This window comes from Panthera onca, chromosome E2 (genome assembly GCF_046562875.1).
Source record: "Panthera onca isolate mPanOnc1 chromosome E2, mPanOnc1 haplotype 2, whole genome shotgun sequence".
In the NCBI taxonomy this organism is placed as follows: Eukaryota; Metazoa; Chordata; class Mammalia; order Carnivora; family Felidae; genus Panthera; species Panthera onca.
In genome coordinates, this window is record NC_138353.1 from 56,642,362 (window position 1) to 56,652,486 (window position 10,125).

Here is a 10,125-nt window from a genome sequence, read left to right on the forward strand (position 1 = left end):
TGTGTGAAAAGGAGAGATGACCTAGCTTTAGCCGGGACTCAGACTCAGTTACACCCCACAGGGATCCTGCACCTTTCGCCAGCAAAGTGAAATGAGGGAGGACTGAAAAATTGCCTCCCAGGTGAATCTCACTCGTGCAGACCACGCCCTCGAACCATCCAGAATCACCTCCATACATTTTGATAGAAAGGAAACAAGCAAAATTGCGTGAATAGAAGGGAGCGTCTCAGATCCAGTAACTGAAGGCGACGTGTCCTCCTCTTTCCAGAACCCTGGCTCTTGAGTGGTAGCACAGAACGGCACAGGGGCGCCTTGTTGGAGTGGTTTTGTTTTCCTTCCCCGCCCCCCACCCCCTACTTTATATGCTGGGAGGAAGGCGTCCACGGGCAGGGGTGGGGCAAGTGGAGGAGGCCAGTTCCCGGAGCGGGTTGAGGGGTCCAGGGCCCAGCGCCCCACGGGAGGCCGACACCTGTTCTGGAGGCAGACAGGGCTGGAATGATGCCCGGGCGGGTACTCATGTGACGGTAGGACACAGGTGATGATAGTCTCTATTGTCCCTGTAAAACAGAATGCAAGGTTATCCTCTGAGGTTGAAGGAAGGAAACCCTGGGCTGGGAGAGACCGGGGAGCTTTGGAGCGTCCACGCAAGGCTGGGGGCTGGCGCGCCCAGGCCCCCGGTGGACGCAGCGGCACAGCCGGCCCTGGGGCAAGGGGTGCTCCCGCGCAGCCGCATGGGACAACCGGACAGCCGGACAGCCGGACAGCCGGGGAGAAAAGCAGAGCAGGTGAACGGCAGCTCAGACCAGCGTTGGGCCTATGGCGCCGATGCAGGTGCAGACAGGAGAAGGTGAGTGGCAGGTTCTCCAGGGACCTGCGGGGACTGCTCCGTCTCTGCTTACAGGGCACACGCAGCGTCTCACTGCCCGGTGACCACCCTCTTGCAGGGACACCTCCCCCGATGCAAGGCACGGGGAAGGAGGGGCGCGGGGCCAGGCCGGCTGGAACCAGGGACCCAGTAGGAAAGTGCCACATTGGCTCACGTAAAACCAAACCATCCTGAGAAGGGGGAAAGGGAATGACTTCAGTTACGCAAGTCATCTACACAGATCTTTTTTTTTTTTTTAAATCAAGGTTTAAACGAGGATTGTTCAAAGCTGCATTTTTAAAGGTTAACTACTTGTGCGTTACACATAATTCAATAGTTTTGCTAATGGAACAGTATTCAGTTATGTTCAGTATATCAACCTCACAGAGTAAGTGTATCAGCCACGACTATAAATCAGGGAAATTTTTGTGTAAAGCAGCTCCTTAAAAGACCTTGGTCTCTGGGTCACCCGGGGGCTCAGTCGGGTGAGTGTCTGACTTTGGCTCAGGTCGTGATCTCACAGTTCATGGGCTCAAGTCCCGCATCAGGCTCTGTGCTGACCTATCAGAGCCTGGAGCCTGCTTCAGATTCTGTGTCTCCCTCTCTGTCTGCCCCTTCCCAGCTTGTGTGTGCATGCTCTCTCTCTCTCTCTCAGAAATAAACATTTTTTAAAAATTATTTAAAAAATTAAAGTGGTCTTTTATAAAAGACCTTGATCTCCACACAAAAAAAGTATGCTGTCTTTCTGCTTAAGTGCAAAAAAAAAAAAAAAAAAAAAAAAAGGCTCCCTTAGACGGTGTCAAGTTTGTTTGCTGTTTATGTAAAAGAACTTTTCGATCAGAATGAAAAGGACTCAAGTCTCCTGCCAGGAACACACACACACACACACACACACACCCCAAAACTGTAGGTCCTCATGCTAATTCCCATTCTGTGTTGCTCACAGCCATAAGCCAAATCTGGCTACAAATCCAGAGTGTGGGTAGCCAGGCTTCTGTGCAGAGTGGGGGAGCCCCAATAATTGGGGCAAGAAGCAAGAAGGCCTGAAATCCTACCCAGCGTTGGCTGCTCTCCAGCTAAATTATCCCAGAGCTTTATGTAGACACTTTATAAAATACGGTGTGGGTTGCAGATTTCACGTGGTGTAACTTTACCAGCTGCTTTGGGTTGAATTGGGTCCCCCGCCCCCGCCAGAAAAAAAAGACATGTTGAAATCCTAACCCCTAATACCTCAGAATGTAACTTATTTGGAAACAGGGTCTCTGCAGGGGTAATTAGGCATAATGAGGTCATACTGGAATAGGCTGGGTCCCCAATCCAGTATGACTGGTGACCTTCTAAGGAGAAAGACACACCCAGGGAGGAGCCCATGTGAAGAGACGGAGGCAGAGATGGGCAGGTGCATCTATGAGCTAAGGGCCACCAAGCATTGCTAGCAACCACCAGAAGCCGGGAGAGAGACGCCAACACCTTGCCACCTTGCTTTCAGATTCCTGGTCTCCAGACCTGTGGGAATATAAATGTCTGTTGTTTTAAGCCACCCAGTGGGTGGTACTTTGTTCCAGCAGGCCCAGGAAACCTCTCCAATGTCAATGGATAGGCCAATGTCAATATATCCAGAGGAATAGTCTCAAGGAATGCCCCAACTGAAAATAATTTCATACTTGAAGACAGAGTCAACAGAATTCTAGGCAACATCCATAGATCCTTCTAAAGCAACTAGTTCTCAACTGAGGGCAACTCCCCCCAACCTCTGGAGACAGTGGGCAGTCTAGAGTATCTAGAAGTGGAAGCATCTAGTAGGCAGAAGTCAGAGAAGCTGTTCGGCATCCTACAACGTACAGGGCACGCCGCACCCCCCACCCACCCACCCACAGCAACGGAGAATTATGACCCAAAATGCCAAAGGTGCCGCCGTTGTGCAACATTGCTTCTAAACTCGGGCAACTCAGAGAATTCTAGAATGATAGAAAAAGGAGAAGGTAGAGTCAGAAAGCCCTGGGCTCACGTCTTGTCTCTTACTTCCTAATGTGACCACCCCGTTTAAGAGCCTTAGCCTCTCCAGTCCGTTTTCTCAAGATTGGAAAATGGTTGTAATCATATCACAGGGTTCTTCTGAGGATTAGGTTAGAACACAGAGAGGTGTTTATTTTAAGTAATCAGGTAAAGTACCAACCACAGAGCAGTTAACAACAACCAAATACAGAGGTTTGCCCCTTTGTCCTGGGAAAGAAGGTCTGGGGTGGGGTGGAAAGGGAGGTGGTGGGCAGAGGGGAGGAGACACGAGTGGGTGAAGTCAGGGGGCAGAGCTGGTGAAGAGAGCTGAGTCTTACCCTCCTCATGGCCAGCCCCCCACCCCAGGTTTTTTACAGATGCTGGCGGGGGGGGGGGGGGGGGGGGGGGGGGCTACAGCCTTCTCTGCAGCTAAAACCAAGCTGCAGCTGAGCCCCACAGTCCTTAAATTAGCTACCCAGAGTGAACAGTTGCCGGAACATGACAGGCCTTCAGTCCCAGGACTCACCTACCCCCTTGTTAATGAGGCCCAATCCCAAGACCACCTGTGAGGCTGGAACTCAAGGTCCCAACTCAGCAGCAGCCCCCTCCTTAAACACCCAAATCCAGCCTCTGAACCCCGCCGCTGCCCCCACCTCGACCACTCAACAGCAGGGGCCATCATGTTGAATGAAAGGAGACGGGCGCTAGGGAGAGCTTCTGTCTGGTTCCACTCACACGACGTGGAAACACAGGAGACACGATTGTGCCCCTCGTGGGTGGGTGGGCTGGGGGGTGATAGCAAAGGGGCTGAGGTGAGGGGCTTCCTGGAGGCCGGTCATGTTTCCTGCCCTGGAGCTGGTTAACAGGTTAACTCGGTGAAAGGTCACTTGGGATTTCTGCACCATCCGGAACGTACGTTATGCTGCAAAGTCATAAACAACCTGCCCAAATGTGCCAAATGTGCAGCACCTCCACTCGACCCTCCTGGGAAGAAGGAGGAACGCTGGGGTCTAGGGTGTGACCAGGCCTGCAGCTGGGCATTGTGTGCATGGTGGGCGTGCCTCTCACACCCGGGGCCTCAGTTTTCTGGCTCCAGTGACCCGACCCCCTTCTCCCTACTCGGGGGTTGCAGGGTTTTGTTGGAGGGCAGGCGGTGGCACAGTCCTGGGCTTGGGACCTCGCAGGCGCCCAGTAAGTGCGTCCCAACAGGCCAAACAAAACAGCATGGCCTTTAACGACAGCCTGGGAAAAGGCCAAGATCACCATCCCTTCCCGCGGTCCCCAGGACAGCGTTCTCCTCCCGGGCTCAGTGCGGGGCGGGGCCTCCAGGGGCGGGGCCTCGCTCGGAACGGAAACGCGAGAACGCAGACCCTTCCTTCCGGCCCGTGCCGCGAACTACGATTCCCACAACGCCTCGCGGTCCCGCGGCCTGCCTCCGTCTCGCGAGAGGAGGCCGCAGGGGGCGGGGCGTGTGCGCGGACAAACGGAAGTGCAGGTGACGGTTGAGACTTCGCCGCCAAGCTGGGAACCGGGGAGATGGCCGAGACTGACCCCAAGACCATGCAGGACCTCACCTCGGTGGTAAGGGACGCCTGCCGAGCCCGACGCCGCGGGAGCCCCGGACCGGAGCGCCCTCTCCGTGGCCGCGCGGGGCCGGGTTTCCAGAGGCTTCGCCGGCCGAGGCCCCCAGGCCCGGCCTCCCCTCCCTTAGTCGCGCTCGCCTGTCCCTGAGCCGTCCCCCCGCCCCGGACGACCCCCCCAGTCCCCGCACGCCCCGCTCTCCCCGCGCCCCCTCACGCCCCGAGGCCTCCACCCCGCCCAAACGAGAGGAAGGCCCGGCGAACTGTGACTCGCAGCGGCCGCGACGGGAAAGGGCCCACTGGACGGGCGGGGAAACCGAAACCCGCAGAGGGAGAGGCCCCGGCCGGACGGGCACCGGGCCCACCCCCTCCCGTGCTGACCCCGCGCAGGCGTCTCGGGGCAAGCGCGAGGTGCCGTGTGTCACTGTTTCGTAGGTGGAGACGCTCCTACAACAGATGCAAGATAAATTTCAGACCATGTCCGACCAGATCATCGGCAGAAATATCCTTTGTACGCGTGGTCAGCCTCGCCTGCGTCCGGGCGGCGGTGTTGACAAACGTGAGGTTTGCGGGACAGCCTCAGGCGGTCGTTCACCACCTTTTTTCCTTTTTTTTTTTTTTTTTTTTTTTTTTTTGGTACTGATTTTGGATGTAGTCTTAGGTACTGTGCCAAGGGCTGGGGATACAGCTGAGCAGGACCCCTGGCCGCGGGGGACTTCCAGTCTCCCAGCAGTGTAGACTGCTGAAGTGACAATGTTCCCTTTAGTTAGCCCATGCAGACCGCGGAAGCTTCGGAAGGTTGCAAGAACTTGCCCAGGTCCCAGAGCTTGTAAAGGGCAGGGCTGGGAAGTGACCGTAGCCCCCAGACCTCTGCACTCTTGGCCAGCAGAAGTCGGTACTCAAAGGAAGTTGGAAAAGGCAGTTCCGCTGAGACAGCTTTGCGGGGGGCCGAAGTCTCCAGGGGCCCTGGAGGGGAAGGGTGAGGAGTGAGGGGTGTTGGTTGTGTGTGGCCTTTAACTTCACCACTTGATGACATGAGCAGTCGCATTGACGACCTGGAGAAAAACATTGCAGACCTCATGACACAGGCTGGCGTGGAAGAACTGGAAGGCGAAAGCAAGATCCCAGCCACGCCAAAGAGTTGAAGGTGAGGGAAGGGACAGCCTCGGGATGGCGTGTGTGCGTCGTGGTGACTTCCGTGCGGTCAGACTTGCTGCCCGTCACTTCCCAGCCGTGATCCTCGCAAGCGTCTCTTGTATCGGCCCCTCCGCGGGCTCCGAGCTGGCAGAATTTTCATGCCGAATTCGTTAGCAGGAGTTTATTTTCCCAGTGTTTATTATTGAGAGCTGCATCCGTATTAGTTAAGGTAATTGGTTAACATTAATTAGGTAGTCACTGAGTTTATATCATGGCAGCCAGAACCCAAGAAATGCGTTTCGTTGGGCTGAGAATTCTTACCACTGGCAGATTTTTCTTCTTCTTCTTTTTTTTTTTATTTTTTTATTTTTTTGATAACCCAGACCCCACATTGCCGCCTCCATAAATGCTTTGAATTCCTGCACTAGATACATGCCAGGACGGCAGCTGATTGTGACTCAATGAACTAGATGAGGCCACGTTAAGCCTTTACCCTAGAGTTGATTTAAATTCCCACCACGTAGTTCCAGATACCCGAGAAAAGACGAATAATTGAAAGGAGCCATGTAGCAAGGCCACAAGATGCACTTGGCCTCCAGTTTCCCCGTAGTGAGTTTCTCGTTTTAAGGCTTTCCCTGAGGATGGTAGCTACGTCTTCGCAACCCGAAAGTAGTTTGGAAACTCCCTTTTCTCTCATCCCATTTTCAACAGTTGAATTCACTATAAAAATAAAGTTTCCGGAGAATCTTCGGTAACTCTGGTGCCAAGCAGAATACACAGCCAAAGGCACCAAATTCCTTTTGTCTTCTTAAGTGTGCTGGGCATGTCCTGGCTGGACCAGATCCTAAGTAGCTGTAAAATACAGGTTGCTTTGAAGTCCAAGAAAATGGAGACTTGGGAGGTAAAAGACCTGGAAATTTGCTGTTACTCTGACCGATTGGGTTGATCCGCTGTGTGAGTGAGGCACACAGTTCCGTGTGGGTTGTCCGCTCTTTATTCCTGTGTAGGGGTGTCCTGGGAAATGCCCTGCCAGTCGTAGAAGCTTCTGGGCCTCCTACGGCAGGGCAGTCCAAAGTCCCGCCACAGTGAGTGAGAACATCCTCCCGAGAACTGCAGTGACGGGAGGTGAAGTGAACTAGGAGACTTTAGTGATGGGGATAACAGCAAGAGAAGCTGGGATGCATTCAGAAGTTTTTAAGTAACGATTTGCAATCGATCTGTTGTATCTTTGTTGGGGCATCTGCAGAGCAACTTAAGTTTAGCTCCCTAGAGGGTTCTCAAAGGGTTTATAGTTGCTAATTGTATGTACCATTCTTGTCCTTCTCTGAACATAACATGTCAGATGGTTTTTTCTCTTCCAACAGGTTGCTAATTCACCCTGAGACCCGGAACACCGTTTTTACAAGCGAAGAGAAGACCGAATGGCTTTCTGAAGCAACTACTATGCGTAGACAGGTTTTCTGTTAGAAAGTGTGCGTTCTTACCACATACTACATAGTTAGTTCATAGAGTGATTCTCCCCCCAGTTTCTTGAACATGGTAACGTCACATCTTGGACCTTGGTCAGTCGTGCTGTTAAATATTAAACACTAAAACTTTGGCGGTTCCTGCATAAAATTGTCAAGTTTTTTAGTGTATATTTGTGAACTCATCGTTTTCTATCGTTCCTTTTGTAGTAGTTGCTGTTTGATGAAAGTTGCTGTGTAAATTTTTATTAGACATATGGTAGGTCCTTCAGTTCCAATCAGATTTTGTGAAGGAAGACGTTTGGCAAGTTGACGACTCTGATTCTCAGCACAGAGTGACTTTTGAGCCGACACCAAATAGCACGTCGGTGATACTTTTCAAGTGGTGCAGAACGTTTAAAAATTGTTCGTTCAGGAACCTCTGGCGCTGCCCTGTTGCCAAAATTCAAAGTTGAACCGCAGTTTGATGTCTTAAGGCTCTGAGGTCAGACGCCAGAGTAAGGAGGAACGACCACTCCCGCTTCTGTGTGTTAGAATTCTCAAATCTGGAAAATGACAGAACTGCCTCATGTAGTGAGGCGTTCATTAGTTAGAGTTTTGCATGAGATTTGAACACTTGCGTAGGCCCCTGTGCTGTTCGTCTGCGATAGTCCTCGTTGAAAATCTGGCAGGATTTTACGACCCAGCTCGCCGTCTTGTCTTGGAGCTACTGACCAGGAGAAGGAACAGAACCGGAGAGCAGATCATGCTAAGTTCGTGCCATAGCCCGGCTTGAAAATGGTAAATGACTTGTCATAGGCTCAAGTTTTTAAGATATACTGTTTCTTTAAACGATTTCTTACCTAAATTCTTACAGAGTAATGGTTTTATTATTGACCTTACAAGACAGGGGTAGTAACTCCTACCAGTCAAAAAGGCAGTGCCCAGAGCGCTAAGCCTAGAGGCCGGCCCTGACCGTGCACGAGGTCCCTGTGATTGTCACAGCAAACGTGACCCCGTCTACAAAAAAAATGGGAAAAGTTGAGGGATGGTCTAGTGCTTCTCAGAAACCCTGAATGAACAGTGTGAGTTTTTTTTTAAAGTTTCCTATATCACCAGTCGTGTTTGTATTGCAAATATATAATATTATTGAGAAATAACTTGTCGTATTTATAAATAACGTAGGTAACACAAAGGAGTAAGTTTCCTCTGAGCTGAGTGAGTGACCCACTGTTACTGCCCTGCCACAGAAACTCCTCTGATGGGCCGGTAGGCCACGCCGTGCACGGCTGAGCCACGAGCCCCGGGGCCGCTGGCCTCCAGCTGACAGGAGCCCCGTGTGCATGATGCTCGCGAGCCTGGTCAGTGGCGAGCGGAAGTGATGCGGCCGATTGCTGTCGGGACTTGGGTGGGAGTTGTCTTCCTTACGTGACAGAGATTTCAGAGGCAGGCTCCCCTGACCAGGAATACCCACCATGAATAAAGGTGCCTGAAATCCTGTTGTCAGAGCTTCCTTTGTGTCACAAGTGATTTGTGTGGTTTTCTACGTTTTCAGATTATAGGTGTGCGCGCCGTGTCAGATGAGGGGCTAAAACCATCACAGGATTGCATACACGTAGCCCAAGGCCAAAGGGGAAAGGGAGGTGTGGGCAGGGCTGTGTCGTGTGAGAGGGGGAGCCACCTTCCCACTGCTGAGGGTGGCTGGTGCCTCCCGTGCCCCGGACGCAGACCTTCCCCAAGCACATCCAGGGCCGCTTGTCCTGGGCGAGGCCCTGGGAAGGAAGGCTTTAGGTCGCTTGGGCTTAGAAAACTTGCCTCCTTCATGAAAATTCACGGGGCAAATTAGCATATTAAAGGCTCTGAGGTCCCACAGCAGAGACATGTGATTTAACTTTCTCACCTGCCAGTTTCCAGATTATTTGACCAAGGATCTTTTTTTTATACTTAGCACCTAATTAACGTTTGATTGAACTAGTGTGTGTAAAATACACATGGGGAGATGGCCGTTAAAGTAATCCAATAAATAGCTTTGGATTCAATTTATAACTGCTTTGGATTCAATTTATAACTGCCCGCATCCCCGAGCGCTCACTTGACCTGTTCTCCAAGCCTCCGGGCAACACTTGACTTAGCCTGATATCCAATAGCTTTGTGACCCCAGTGAGGCCTTCACTTCTGTGCAAGGGGATGGTTTTCCTCCGCGGTGAAGCCGGGAATGCCGCTGCCCGAGCAATTACGTCACCCCGCGCTGGCTGCCCACCCCCTGGCGGGTCTCGGCCCTCCTGGCACAACCCGGGTCCACCCGCTGCCCCCTCCCGGGGCTGCAGCCACCGCTAGGTGCGTCCGTCCCCGCGGGTGCGTGGCCGTGGTGGTCGTGGCTGGTGGTCGTGGCGGGAGTTCGCGCGGAGCAGCACGGCCCGCCTCGGATCCAGCCGGGATCTCGGGGCGGGCAGGTCTGTGCCTCTCTCGCTCTCCCACCGGCCTTTGCCCGTTCGAAGACCTCGAGGAACCCACTTCGGACCCGGGAGTGTCAGGGGCTCGCGCCAAGCCAGACAGGCGGAAGTTCGACCCAAGGCCCTCGCCTCCCAGCCCAGGGGGCCCGTCCGCTTCCCCACCAGGCCTCTAGCTGGTCCTTTCGTTCAAGCCACAGGTTTTTAAAGCACTTTGATCTCATCTGACCAATTTCGTTTTCCCAGCGTTTCATTTCCAGTAAAGTCCCATCATGTTTGACCTTCTCAGAATAAACCTCCAGTATTTGGGGTAATTAAAGGTTAATTTGTCTTTGAGAGTGGTTGGCATCCTAACGGAACTTTTATAACACTGTTGCTATGGGAACATAGAGTCCTCTAAAGCATCCACTGAAAATGAACTTCTTTAAACATGCTGTTTGCACATTGAAGGTTCCCTGTAAGGATAATTATATTCCTTTTCTCGCAATCTCTCTCTATTTTTTTTTTTTTTTTTTTTTTTTTTTTTTTTTTTTTTTTTTGGTATTCTGCAGCTTATACATTTTAATTAGATTTAGGTGGAGGAATTGGCACCTTATGTCGTCAGATCTAACCCTGAACAGTAACAGGCGACAGTTAGTCCTAGCCGGCACCCG

At 52.3% G+C, this 10,125-nt stretch overlaps 1 protein-coding gene across 1 annotated transcript; it reads left to right on the plus strand.

Annotated features, from left to right (window-relative positions):
- The first annotated feature begins 4,308 nt into the window (after nt 1–4,308).
- Nucleotides 4,309–8,521, plus strand: HSBP1 (heat shock factor binding protein 1). Its single transcript, XM_060650024.3, has 4 exons — nt 4,309–4,441; nt 4,876–4,942; nt 5,467–5,587; nt 6,942–8,521. The coding sequence occupies exons 1-3, from the start codon at nt 4,397–4,399 to the stop codon at nt 5,583–5,585; spliced, it is 231 nt and encodes a 76-aa protein (XP_060506007.1). The 5' UTR covers nt 4,309–4,396; the 3' UTR covers nt 5,586–5,587; nt 6,942–8,521.
- Nucleotides 8,522–10,125: the final 1,604 nt, after the last annotated feature.

Bases quoted from the DNA above. Each gene is read 5' to 3' on its own strand.
- HSBP1 (XM_060650024.3), top strand. From the start codon at position 4,397: ATGGCCGAGACTGACCCCAAGACCATGCAGGACCTCACCTCGGTG. The intron at 4,442-4,875 runs GTAAGGGACGCC...ACTGTTTCGTAG, and splicing joins TGCAGGACCTCACCTCGGTG to GTGGAGACGCTCCTACAACA. The intron at 4,943-5,466 runs ATATCCTTTGTA...TAACTTCACCAC, and splicing joins CGACCAGATCATCGGCAGAA to TTGATGACATGAGCAGTCGC.